General features: G+C 39.3%; 1 protein-coding gene across 1 annotated transcript in view; it reads left to right on the forward strand.

Annotated features, from left to right (window-relative positions):
• The first annotated feature begins 4,452 nt into the window (after nucleotides 1–4,452).
• The window catches only part of PGAP1 (post-GPI attachment to proteins inositol deacylase 1), a 44,850-nt gene continuing 35,531 nt past the window's right edge, over nucleotides 4,453–13,771 (forward strand). Inside the window, exons 1-2 of the mRNA XM_087707599.1 lie at nucleotides 4,453–4,632; nucleotides 12,977–13,130. Of these exons, the coding sequence (XP_087563725.1) occupies nucleotides 4,489–4,632; nucleotides 12,977–13,130 (298 nt within the window). The 5' untranslated portion in view covers nucleotides 4,453–4,488. The remainder of the gene's footprint in view (nucleotides 4,633–12,976; nucleotides 13,131–13,771) is intronic.

Below are 13,771 nucleotides of genomic sequence, written 5' to 3' on the forward strand. Positions count from 1 at the left end.
TCTGTCCTGTTGCTCATTTCCATTTCCAATAACTATGCAAAGGTAGTAAACTGTACAGAAACCAGAGTTGAGTATTGTAGTGTTATCCAGAAATAAGTCTCAAGTGAAAAGATTAACAACTGACAATTATAAAATCATTGTAGAAGTCTGCAGGGTCCTCCATTATAAAACTGATTGCCTAATGGTGAGACAGACAATGGATCTCTTCCATCATTGCCAGATGGTTTCCAAAAATCAAAAGGATCCATCCAGCTGCTCCTCTGTTTGTTTCCTTTTTATCCCACATTTTGTACTGGAACTCAATGTGACTTACATAGACTCCTTTCTGTTTCCCCTACAACCATTACCTTGGGATTTGGGCTGGCTTAAAGTCACCTAATGACCTTCTCACTGCTAGTCCAACTCTGTAACCACGCTACCACACTGGATGGGAAGTTTTATCTAACAACCACTTCATATGTACCCTCCCCATCTTCCTAATGTCTTCTCACTTCTGATGCCAATGTGCCCACCAATTTACAACTGTAATTGTGCCCAAAATTGTGGTTGTAACTCATTGTGATCATACAACCATTCAAAGTTGAAACTGTTTTTTTTTAATTAATTAAGACTACTTTAAATTACAAGCCAAAACTGATAAGAGGCCAGTGCAAAGCCTTCAGGAAAGGTGTAACAAGGACCCCTAAACACCCATGAGCACTGAGGTCCCTGCATTTTGCACAAACTGGGCCTTCAGTCTGGTCCTTAAAGGTCCGTTGTGGACAAAGTTGCTGTAGTCTAATTGTTACAGTATTCCAAAAACTAATATGCCCATGTAAATTGCAGGAAATAAAAAGGATAGACCACATTCTACTTTGAGTCACTTTTATACAGGTCTTTGAAATAATTTAATAAAATCATTGCTATATTCAGAGAAAGTCAGAGATTAAGAATAGGAATCTATCTTTTAGTTGCTTGAAGCCGATAATGAATTAATTATTGGATTGTCAATATGTAAGAAAGGAAGTTACAGCTACCATTTCCAAAAAGGAATAATTTGCTGGAAAATTTCTTCTATTATTTGGTGTTGTTTTTTTCTTTTAAATCATCTGTTGAAATATGATTTCTATTTTTAACTGTCATCTTTGACTTTAACTAAAAAAACGTCTGATTGAAACCCCTGTCATCCTGGTCAGAAAGTACTTTAACCGAGTTTGCCTCATCTTTGCTTACTGGAGGTGGGATAAACATACTGTAAATAATAGGGAAACTATTTGCAAGCTTCCAGAAGACATCAAGCTGACTGCTACCAGAAGCGAAATGTTGGATGGTTTTGCATTACCAAATCGTTTGGTACATAAGCCAATTGTACAGAAACTTACTGTTTGTAAGAAACAATTTTATATTTACGGTCTCTAACTTTCATGATTGGAATTTTATGTATCATTAAACTCTTAAGATTAATTTTTTATCATCCTATATTGCCCGATTTCTTCATTTCTTCCTGTAAATGTGAAGCATGGGTATTTGATTTTTACAACAAAATAATTCAATGCAAATTTAGCAATAGCACTTAAACTTATATACTGCCCAATAGTGCTTTACAGCGCACTCTGAGTGGTTTAGAGAGTCAGCATGTTGTCCCCAACAGTCTGGATCCTCATGTTACTGAAGTCGGAAGGATGGACGGCTGAGTCAACTATGAGTCCTTCAGGATCAAACTCCAGGCTGTGGGCAGAGTTAGCCTGCAATACTGTTTCTAAGCATTGCACCACCAGTGCTCTTTTAGACAGAGCATTTTCACATAATGTTTCTATACTGGTTTGAGAAAAAAAAGTCAAACCTTTCTTAATGCCATGAGGTTGGCTCATTCAGGGACTGAATCAATGTATTTCTAAATCATAAATATCTGACTTTTCAGCACAACAATGATCTTTTGACATTTTCTCAATTACAAAATATTCTGCCTCACCCTGATTCCTGAACTTTCACATATGTCAAAAGAGAAAGGACGCCTGCCCTTGCAGTAAGTGAGAGTGTGTTGCATCCAGTATAAATAAAGAACATGAGCAGAGAATGTGTGTTTCATTTATTTATTAAACAGTCCTAATGTTAACTAAGGGATGGGCAGAGATTTTTGCATCATGATACTTGCATTTCAAGTTTTACAGGTTTCAAGAAAAATGTGGAATGTCTTCAAGCATCTTTTGAAAAAAAAAAAGAGGGGGCAGAATTCAAGTAGAAACATATACACAATTTCCTTTTAATCTGATGAAATCCAAACAGTTCTTACTTTGAGAGCATTTAGAGTAATTTTTTTTAATTGGTCTTATTATGCAGCATAGTATGAACACAGATATACTTAGGTTGCAAATGAAATCTGATTATGCATTGCATATGACTTGCAACAATTTGCTTAGTGACTATTCAAACTTACAAAAGCACTGAAAAAAGTGACTTATGACCGATTTTCATGCTTATACCGTTGCAGTAACCCCATGGTCACGTGATCAAAATTAGAAAACTTGGCAACTGTCACGTATTTATGATAGTTGCAGTGTCCTGGGGTCATATAATCACTTTTTGAGATAGAAGCAAGTTCAATAGGGAAGCTAGATTCACTTAACAACTGTGTCGAGTTAGAGCCGAGGTGGCGCAGTGGTTAGGGTGCAGTACTGCAGGCCACTTTAGCTGACTGATCTGCAGTTCAGCGGTTCAAATCTCACCGGCTCAAGGTCGACTCAGCCTTCCATCCTTCCGAGATGGGTGAAATGAGGACACGGACTGTGGGGGCAAGTTGCTGACTCAATTTGCTAAAAAAAAATTGTAAACTGCTTAGAGAGGGCTGAAAGCCCTATGAAGCGGTATATAATTCTAATTAATTAATTAATTAATTAATTAGTAACTTACAAGTGCAGTGATTCAGTTAACTGTGGCAGAAAAGATCATAAAATGGGGCAAAATTCACTTAACTGTTTTGCTCAGCAATAGAAATTTTGGGCTCATTTTTAAGTTGAGGATTATTTAACTTGTGGTAAATTGAGGATTATTAGCCGAGCATAGTATGATGTAGCAACTAATCTATTCCAGATGCGACTCAGCATCTCTTCAGTGAGCCTGTGTCCTTTTTTCCCCCTATCATTTCCTCAACTTTGATTTTGCTATTGATCATTGTTCATATTACTGCCAACAAGTTGCAAACCACCAGGATTAATTTGGGTTAAACTCCACTAAATTTAGTTTCTACATAACACGTGGCTTTATATAGCCAGGTGAAGGATTGGACGGTAAGAGATTAGGAGGAAAACAGGTTTGATTGAATCCAGACGACCAAGAGATGACAGGGAGAAGTTGAGAGTTTGATAACTCCAGCAGGTTGTCCGAATTCTTTGCAATCCGGATCTAGCAGCCACAAAGCAAATAGCTTCGCTCGGGGGTGTGATGTTCAAAGAGTTACTCTTTCGTGTGTGTGTGTTAATTATTTTATTGTTAAATAAGTGTTATGATCCAATTATACACGTTTCGTCCAACAAGCCGCTCACGTCATCTTTTAAAGATGTGGCTTCATTTCCCAACGATAGTCGGAACTCTTCCTCCTTCCCGTTTTTCATGTTCGGGCTCGTTTATGAGACGGGCTTAAATTGGTATTAGATGCAAGCCTCCGCAGCTGCTAATGGGGCCCCCCGACCTCCCGATTCCCCGTTAGCGACCCCGGGGAAATCTTCCCCGCTGAAAGTCTATGGCAGTGTTTCTCAACCTTGGCAAGTTGAAGATGTCTGGACCTCAACTCCCAGAATTCCCCAGCCAGCGAACGCTGGCTGGGGAATTCTGGGAGTTGAAGTCCAGACATCTTCAAGTTGCCAAGGTTGGGGAATTCTGGGAGTTGAAGTCCAGACATCTTCAAGTTGCCAAGGTTGGGGAATTCTGGGAGTTGAAGTCCAGACATCTTCAAGTTGCCAAGGTTGGGGAATTCTGGGAGTTGAAGTCCAGACATCTTCAAGTTGCCAAGGTTGGGGAATTCTGGGAGTTGAAGTCCAGACACCTTCAAGTTGCCAAGGTTGGGGAATTCTGGGAGTTGAAGTCCAGACATCTTCAAGTTGCCAAGGTTGGGGAATTCTGGGAGTTGAAGTCCAGACACCTTCAAGTTGCCAAGGTTGAGAAACCCTGGTCTATGGAGATTCGCAGCCATCCAAGTCACGGTTGCCTCAAAGGTGCTTTAAAAGAAACCGGCCGTCTAAACGGCCTACACGCCCCGCCCACCCGATCCGAGGGACCTTCCCAAGATGGCGGGCGGAAAGGCTCCCTTGAACCCCGCCCGGGAATCCTGAGGCAGTTTTTTCGGTCGACCTTCCAAACATGGCGGGAGCTTTTTCCACCGCTTCGCCCCGCCCGGCGAGGGAGGCACTCGGGGCGGTTCCCCGCCTCTTGGCGGGTGTGGCCCGCCGGCGAGAGGGCAGAGGCGGCCCTGGCGGCGAGAAGAGCCGGGCGGCCGCCGCCGATGAGAACGACATGTGGACGGCGGGAAGGGTGACCGGGATTTTGTTTCACGGGGTCTTGGCGGCTCTGGTGCTGCTGGGAGCCCGCGACGTCTTCTTCCAGTATGAGGAGAACCGGTGCAGCATGACCTACATGTTCGACTACCCGGAGTACCTGGTGAGTGGCTGGGGGCGGACAGGCGGCAGCATCCTGTGAGGTGTCTCCGCGAGTTCTCCCTGAGAGGCTGGCGGCGTTCCCCGTCCCCCCCGCTTTCCTACAGAGAAAGACCCGCTTTCTCTATAATAATGGAGGTCCCGAGCAACTTGGTCTCCGGCGAGACGAGAGCCCGCGAAGGCTCCTCTCCGCAGCCCGAGGGCAAAGCATCACCCCGGTCTCGGGGACAGCTCCTTCGGAGGAAGAGGCGCCTTTGCCTCACGCCCTTCATCCGCACTTAGGAGCGGTCCCTTTTCAGCCCCTTCTCACCTTCGTGGGCGCCTGTCTGTCTGGTGTGTGTGTGTGTCTGTGTGTGTGGTCTCCCCGCTGGTTCAATGGGGGGTTCAAGCACCTCTATCGGGTGCCCTATAAAGCAGGGGTTCCCCCAAGGGGTCACTGGGGACTCCTGGGGGTCCCTGACACGGTTTCAGGGGGGGGGGTTCCATGAAGTGAAAAATAAATAAATACTTTCAAAGGTTTTGCTTTTGATTCCTAATAGGGTAAATATTGATAAGACATAATTACTTAAAGCAAAACTCTTTGAGGGTCCTGACTCATTTAAAAAAAAATGCAAAGAAGGTATGTATGGAGCTTTCTCAGTCGTCCAGATCAGTATTTCCCAACCTTGGCAACTTGAAGATGTCTGGACTTCAACTCCCAGAATTCCCCAACCTTGGCCACTTGAAGATGTCTGGACTTCAACTCCCAGAATTCCCCAACCTTGGCAACTTGAAGATGTCTGGACTTCAACTCCCAGAATTCCCCAACCTTGGCAACTTGAAGATGTCTGGACTTCAACTCCCAGAATTCCCCAACCTTGGCAACTTGAAGATGTCTGGACTTCAACTCCCAGAATTCCCCAACCTTGGCAACTTGAAGATGTCTGGACTTCAACTCCCAGAATTCCCCAACCTTGGCAACTTGAAGATGTCTGGACTTCAACTCCCAGAATTCCCCAACCTTGGCAACTTGAAGATGTCTGGACTTCAACTCCCAGAATTCCCCAACCTTGGCAACTTGAAGATGTCTGGACTTCAACTCCCAGAATTCCCCAACCTTGGCAACTTGAAGATGTCTGGACTTCAACGCCCAGAATTCCCCAACCTTGGCAACTTGAAGATGTCTGGACCTCAACTCCCAGAATTCCCCAGCCAGCGAATGCTGGGAATGTTGGGAAACACAGGTCCAGATCATGGTTGTCCCGAAAGGGCCTTTTCAAGAGGCATCTGGACTTTGTGGGAAAAGTCCAGTTGGCTCTTGAAAAAAGCACCTTTGGGATGAAAAGAGACCAGTCTGAGACCCACTGCCCTAGAGCAGTGGGTCTCCAACCTTGGCAACTTTAAGACTTGTGGACTTCAACTTCTAGAGTTCCTCAGCCAGCAAAGCCTTCAGTAAATTACTTAACTGTGAAAAAACAGCCCAGCTCACCTTCCTGGAGAACCTTGGCAACTTTAAGACTTGTGGACTTCAACTCCTAGAGTTCCTCAGCCAGCTTTGACTTGAATATACATTGGGAAAACAACTTATTTATTGTGGAATGTTTTCCAAGCATGCAAGACAAGCATTTGCTGGCTGAGGAACTCTGGGAGTTGAAGTCCACAAGCCTTAAAGTTGCCAAGGTTGGAGACCCACTGCCCTAGAGAAACAAAGCCTTCAGTAAATTGCTTAACTGTGAAAAAAACAGCCCAGCTCACTTTCCTGGAGAACATGCTTTTCAAGTTGGCTTGAGACTTGGATCTCAGGAATCAAGCTTTCTATTTCCCTGCAATTAGCCAAAAGTCAAAGCGGCATTGACCCTTGTTAACCCGCTAGAAAGTTGCCAGTTTGTTTGCGGTTGAGCAATTGTTTAATAGTGAGAGAACAAGGGTGTTGAACAAGTAACCTTTCACTGCAGTCATGGTATTTTCTCGGTGAATGTTGATACGACTTTTATTTTTCTTTGAATTGAGTACGACAGGTGGTCCTTGACCTACAACCACAATTGAGCCCAGCATTTATGTTGTTCAGGGAGACATTTAAGTGAGTTTTGCCCCATTTTACAACCTTGCTTAGGTGTTAAGTGAATCACTGCCATTGATAAGTTAGTAACTCAATTGGTAAGTGAATCTGGCTTGGTTTGTTGGAAGTTTGTAAAAGGTGGACACATGCTCTTGGGACAAAGCAATGGTCGTAAATCTGAACCAGTTGCCAAGCATCTGAATTTTGATCACATGATTATGGGGATGCTGTGAAGGTTGTAACTATGAAAAGCGGTCATAAATCACTTTTTGCGGTGCCATTGTAAGCTTGAACATTTACTAAATGTATTTTGTCTTGTGGCTTCCTAGTTCTCAAAGCATTCTCCTATCTTTTTCTGTTGATAGCTATGATTTTAAAAATGCAGTAGTGTTCAGTTTTTTCGAAAGCAGAATAGGTCAATTTTATCCAGAAATGATTTGTGCTGGACCTTTTCCTTTCTGTCAGCTTTTCCCATCTTCCTTTTAAAGATGGCTATAATGTCAACAGTTTTCCCCTAATAATGCCATGCACTATTTACAGACCAAAACCAGTGTAGACATGTATCACAGGTAATTGGTATGATGGTATGATAGGAAATCAAAAGCAGGAGCTCCTGAAACTCTTTTTCTACGGCATCATTTTCTTTTCATGTGGTTGTTTTAGGCATGGGAAGTGAAGCAATTAATTTGCCTTTATAATTACATTATGTGTTATTCAAAAATTATTTTTGTCTGCTTATAGTGATGTTCCTTATATAGCATATTCAGCAAGCAAAAAGCTGGAGGTGGTTTTTTTTCTTCCCAAGTTGTTTAAAATATCTCTCATCTACAAACAATGATTTTAATGTAGGGAATGAAAGTATGGTGAACATTAACACATAGAGTAAAATATTAAAGCAAACAACTATGTAATAAATCCTAATTTGAGAATGCAGAGCCACACCTAATACTGTAATACTTTCCCCAGAAGAACACAGATTTGTCTCCCAGAAATATGCCTTGGATAGCATCCTGATTTTATAATTAATTTTTCTGGCAAAAGGATCTCAGATCTGGCCCTTATCCAGTGTTCATAATAAATAGGCAGGTTAATGAGAGAAGAAGTGGTACATAAGCTTTTTGGATCCCAAGTTGGTCTTCACTGAGCTACTACAGAATACACAATGTTGCTTTTCTAAAAGCATGTTCTTTCTGAGATGCCTTAAGAACTTTGATACTTAGCTTTAAAGCGCAGGTTACTTTGTATTTGATGTTTCACATGCTGTTTCTTACTGATGCCTCTAATGGAAAAGGACCTTGAGATATATGCTTCACATGGATTCCTGTAATAAAACAATTATACTTTGGGGTTTTTTTTAATGAATTTTTTGTGGAAAGTATTTAAAATATGTTATCTCCAGAGTAATACATGGGATTGATGCCACAATTTTGACCAGGACTCAATTTGTTTGATTCAATTTGTCAAACAAAAGTTTGGTTAACAAAGTAAATATTTAACACACGTCCAACTGTAAAACTTATATAGGAAACAATTCTACGCTATTAAAGTAGTCAATAGTAATAGTTTCAGTGAGGTTTATTCCAGGCAAATGGATATAGGTCTATAGGCCCTTGCACACACACACCCAACACAACTTTTGGTAATCATATCGTTGTATTTCTTGTTATGGTCTTTTTCATTGTTTATTTTAATGCTCTTTGATGTTACTTCTTTTCACATTCTTTTCATTTCTTTCTTTTATTGTTGTAAGCCAGCTAGAGTAGCCCGACAGATCAGTGGAAAACAAATTTAGGAAATAAATAAATAAATAAATGATATATTTTGTAGTACAGCCTCCTGGTAATATATATCTACAGTGTTATTACCCAAAACAACAGATTTTTTTAAAATACAATGAAATGGAGACTATTAAAAGACTTTAGAGAAGAGTTCTGCAGATGTACTCATGACTTAAATTGGTAGTTGGAAGCTGCTGTGGGCTAAATTTGTTAAGTATAATAAATAGCTAGCTTAACGTATGGTGGGTGTGGGAATGTCAGTATAACTACTAGGGCTTTTACAGCAAATTCAACAGGAAAGACAAGTACTGGTTAACTTTATGATTTGTTTATCTGATTTCTGTCATCTTAAAAAAAATGATTGTGTTGTTTAAAATACTTTGTGTGAAATTAAATAAAAGGCATAAGACATTTAAATATTAAGAGTTAACAGAGCTATGTGGTAATACAAATTTGAGGAAAATTGCTAAGAAAATTGCCAGAACTCTTTTTATATATACTTTGTAAGATATGGAATCTCAAGGCAAGGAAACCATTTTATTTGCTCTTTTTGTATGTAGTTTCAGATGGGTTCTATGCCAATTCTTATGATCTCATTCCTGATTGGTAGAAAAATTGTTCAGTTATAATAGCAAACAGGTGACCAGGGTTGACTGTAGAATAGATAAGATGCAAGTTACAAGTTAAGCTAAATTGGAAAAAGAAAACCAGACAGTTTCCAGTATATAATCTTGAGCATATGCCCACCATTTTGAAGGAGACTATCAAGAATTATTTTGAAGTCCTAAGCCTCATTAATGAGGAACTAGAATAATTATGGAATGAAATCAAATACATCAAATAAAATAAGCTAAATTGGAAAAAGAAAACCAGACAGTTTCCAGTATATAATCTTGAGCATATGCCCACCATTTTGAAGGAGACTATCAAGAATTATTTTGAAGTCCTAAGCCTCATTAATGAGGAACTAGAATAATTATGGAATGAAATCAAATAAATTAAGGATGAATATCAAACGATGCTGACAACGATCAAGAAAGAAAAGAAAGCAAATTGACTATGAAATAAATGTTGGAAATTGCCAAAAATGCAATCAGGATTTCAGGAAGAAACTTAACAAAGAATTATTAATAATTCTTAACTATATGTTTGTTAGAAGCAAGAGAAACAATATTATATGAAGATAATGAAATTGAAAACAGACATGGGAATATAGGGAAAAACTTTGAAAGAGTTTCAAACTCAGGAAATACCAACCTCATGCTGGTGAAGAAAAGGATATCAATGTATAGTTAATAACCAAGAAATCCAACAAAGATGGAAGGAGAATTCTGAAATTTGGTGTAGTAGAGAAGATAAGCAAGATAGCTTAGAAAAGTCCTGTTACTTAACAAGGACATCTAATATAAGAAGATGAAATTAGATCAGCACTATGATCATTACTAAGTCGCAAAATTATAGAGAATTGGTGGAATATCTAAAGAAATATGAAAAAGAATCAGTAAAGGTTTTAACCAAACTATGCTTAAAACTAAAATAAAGTTGAAAAACATTACAAAATTTAATTACACAAAAGCATTACAATATTAAGTTAGAGCCTTTTATAGATCATCTTCATTTTATGTTGGATTGATAAAACAAAAAGAAGCTAGTTGTAATAGTTAAGGCTCAGATTTGGTAAAACTGCCTAATCTAGTTAATAACCAAGTTGGAATAGGTAGATTATGTACCTCCAGAGAGTAAATTCCCATTAATCCACATTAGATTCTGAAACATACTACGGTCTTATTGCCTTGTTAGCTCAATGTTGTTTAGCAAGAAATAATTTTTATAAAGAATTGTTCCTTTCTCATGAATATCTTGAAAATCACATTTTACATAGAGCAGTGTATGATATTTATATGATTGTATACAAATATGTGTATACATTTACTATATGTGGTGGGGGGAGTTTTAGTATGGTGACTTGGGGATCCCAGAAATTAACAAGAGTTAGCATAACAGCTATTGCTCCTTTTCAGAAATATAGAAAATAAATTTATTTTAAAAAAATATTTAATGATTATATGCCAACCACATAACAGATTTTCTTTTCCCAATCTGGTACTTTGTCTTACAGCGACACACCCTTTGGCTTTATAACTGTGTTCATCCACTTTCTTGCTAGTCATCCTCTTTTTTCTTTTCTTTTTGCCATTAAAAAAAGTACTCTGTGTGTGTGTGTGTGTGTGTGTGTGCGCGCGCGTGCACATGCGTGTGTGTAGTATGTGTGTGTAAGTGTGTGTGTGTGTTCCAGCATAACTCTGGAAAGACTCAAGCAATTTTCAACCAAACTTCGTACACAGGTGACTTACTGTCTGGAAACAAATACTGTGGCGGTAAGACACCACCAACATCCGTTAGGGTGTGTGTTCTGCTAAGATTCAACCTGTTGTGCCTTAAAATGGCTTCTACTGGGCAGCGCAGTGGAGTTGTGGTAACGGCTTCACCAGTACTCCAAAAGGGGTCTCCCTCTGGTAAAGGGGAAAATCCAACATTAGAAATTACGTTTGGTCCAGACATTTCCCCCTTATAAATAAATATCCGGGCAATACCAGGCTATCCTCTAGTACAATATATAATTCAAATAGTTTCTGTTGGCTTTCTCAAGTTATTTTACCGTCTTTTGGAATTTCCTCTTTGCACTTTTGTTTTCTATTTTGCGTTTTGTATATTTCTACCCTGTATTTCTACAGGCATTTTCAAAATGGATTAGAACCATAACATAACAACATAGAGTTATTAAATATTGTGCAATGTATAGCTTGCACACAAAAGCTAAATAAGAATCCCACAAAACAACTCTAATTAACTGGAACAGTATTATTTTAATAGCAGAATTTTAAACCTGTGTGATGGAGTGTCTAAGAGACTCTGGGGAAACAAGCAGAACCATTATAGAGAAGATTACATACCCCCAGGAAAGGGGTGATACGTAAATGGGATTCAGAGTAACTCATCTTAATTATATTAGTTATAGATGTATCTGGAAAACTGCTTTGGCAAGCAGATTCTGTTACACAACCCTACCAGTAATAAGGAGCATTCCAGCAATTCAAGTATTCCTTGATTCCTGAGTCTGATAGCTTGAAGGACTTGGCATTTCTACAGGTTTTTTGCTAGTTATCTAAGGAGAAGTGAAAGGGCAAATACAAGTAGTCCTTGACTTACAACTGTTCATTCAGGGATCGTCCAAAGTTACAATGGAATTGAAAAAAAGTTACGACTTTTTTTCACACCACCATTGCAGCATCCCCATGGGTCACATTATCAGAATTCAACCAGTTGGCAACGGGCATGTATTTATGATAGTTGCACTGTTCCAGACTCATGTAATCCCCATTTGTAAATTTCCCACCTGGCTTCCAACAAGTAAGGTCAGTGGCAAGGTCCAGATTCACTTAACAACCACATGATTCAATTAACAATGGCAATGATTCACTTAATGCTGGCAGAAAAAGTCAAAATGAGGCTAAACTAATTTAACAACTGTGTTGCTTAGCAACAGAAATTTTCTGTTCAATTGTGGTCATAAGTTGAGGACTATCTTTACATTTCTTTTGCTGTAATAATCTGCCAGTAGGCTTCATCTAATAGCATGATTGCTAAGAACAGAAAATAGTAAGGACTGGATCTGTATAAATATTAGGGCAGCTTTCACTGCTAAGGTTTGTGTTACACATCCCATTATTTCTGGCTGTTCAGCATGAGTCTATGACAATTTGCCGCGGCCAGCTAATCACACAGTAAACTTGCCATAGCCATCTTGCTGCAGCTAACTTGCCACAGCCAATTTGCCATGTGACAACTCATTGTGGGACAAGAGTTACACTAATTTCAAAGCAAGGGTGGAATAGAATCTTTATATAAAGGATGCAAAAAGAGATGACAAAAATATTTTGTATTTATTTTAAATAATTAAATTGAATTGTTAAATTGCCCTGTGGTGAATTGTCTCATGGTGAGTTGGCCATGGCGAGTTGATCCATGATGAGTTGGCTATGACAAATTGACCACAGTGAATTTGACTGTGATGAGTTGGCCCATTCCAGTTCAACATGCTGTCTGTAGCTAGTGAGAATGCCCAAAAAAATATTAGCTTGGGGAAAGCTGAACTATGTGTTTAAATCTGTTGGATGTGGAAAGTAGCACTTTTCTCATGCTAGTGCCATCAAGTTTATATACATAGTTGCAAGGTTACCTGTGTAAACAAATACAAGTTTTGGTTCTCCATTTCAGGATCTTCTCCAAAGTTACTGTCAGAAGGAATGCAGATGTTTCAGATTTGCAATTCTTTAATTACATATAGAAGATAGTGAAATATTCAAAAAGCTGTCATATTGTTTCAGGCTTTTTAAAAGTATATTGGCTTCATATTAATAGCACAGTGTATTTTATTGTGTAAATTTTATTTACATTGCAATTGCTTAGATTCTTCCTATTAATACCAAAATTGTTACCTTTCTTCTGCTGAAATGCATGTTTTGTTTCAGAGAATAAAATTACCTAAGAAAATATCCAGACGTTACCCAGCCTATGAACTGTATCTCTACGGGGAAGGAATTTCTGCAGAAGAAAACAGAAATCTAATCTTAACAGGGATTCCTATCCTTTTTCTTCCTGGCAACGCTGGAAGTTTTAAGCAAGGTAAGGTATCTCTGAAGTAATAGAAATATCTCTGTAGAATACCTAAAGAGGAAATAGTTTAGGAATAATAATCTTTCCACGAATCTGTGTTTACCTGGATAATAAATGGTTTGCATTTGCAGTATTTTATTACATTTATTAATTACATTTTAAAAATACCATAATTAAAACAATAAAAAATGCAGAATAAAATGAAGTAACAAAGCCAGATTATGACCATACCAAGATGGAATCAAGGACCAAATGCCAACCAAAAGAGATCACTTTTGAAATATTTCCAGGTGGTAGCCAGATGAGTAGTTTACTGGAAACCATTCAGAAAGCAATGCTAGGGAGCCTCCCTACTACCCTTGAAAAGCGTTCAGAGACTGCAGTTAGTTCAGAATGCGGCCGCACGGGTGATAGTGGGTGCGCTGAGGTACACCCACGTTACACCTATCCTCCGTGAGCCGCACTGGCTGCCTATTGGTCTCCGGACTCAATTCAAGGTGTTGGTTATCACCTTTAAAGCCCTACATGGCTTAGGGCCAGGATACTTTCGAGACCGCCTGCTGACGCATACCTCCCAGCGACCAGTAAGATCCCATAGATTGGGCCTCCTTCGGGTGCCGTCGGCCATACAATGTCGGTTAGCGGGCCCT

The sequence above is a fragment of the Thamnophis sirtalis genome, unplaced genomic scaffold (assembly GCF_051295495.1).
Source record: "Thamnophis sirtalis isolate CommonGarterSnake01/CBP01778 unplaced genomic scaffold, rThaSir2_p1.2 scaffold_1, whole genome shotgun sequence".
Lineage (NCBI taxonomy): Eukaryota > Metazoa > Chordata > Lepidosauria > Squamata > Natricidae > Thamnophis > Thamnophis sirtalis.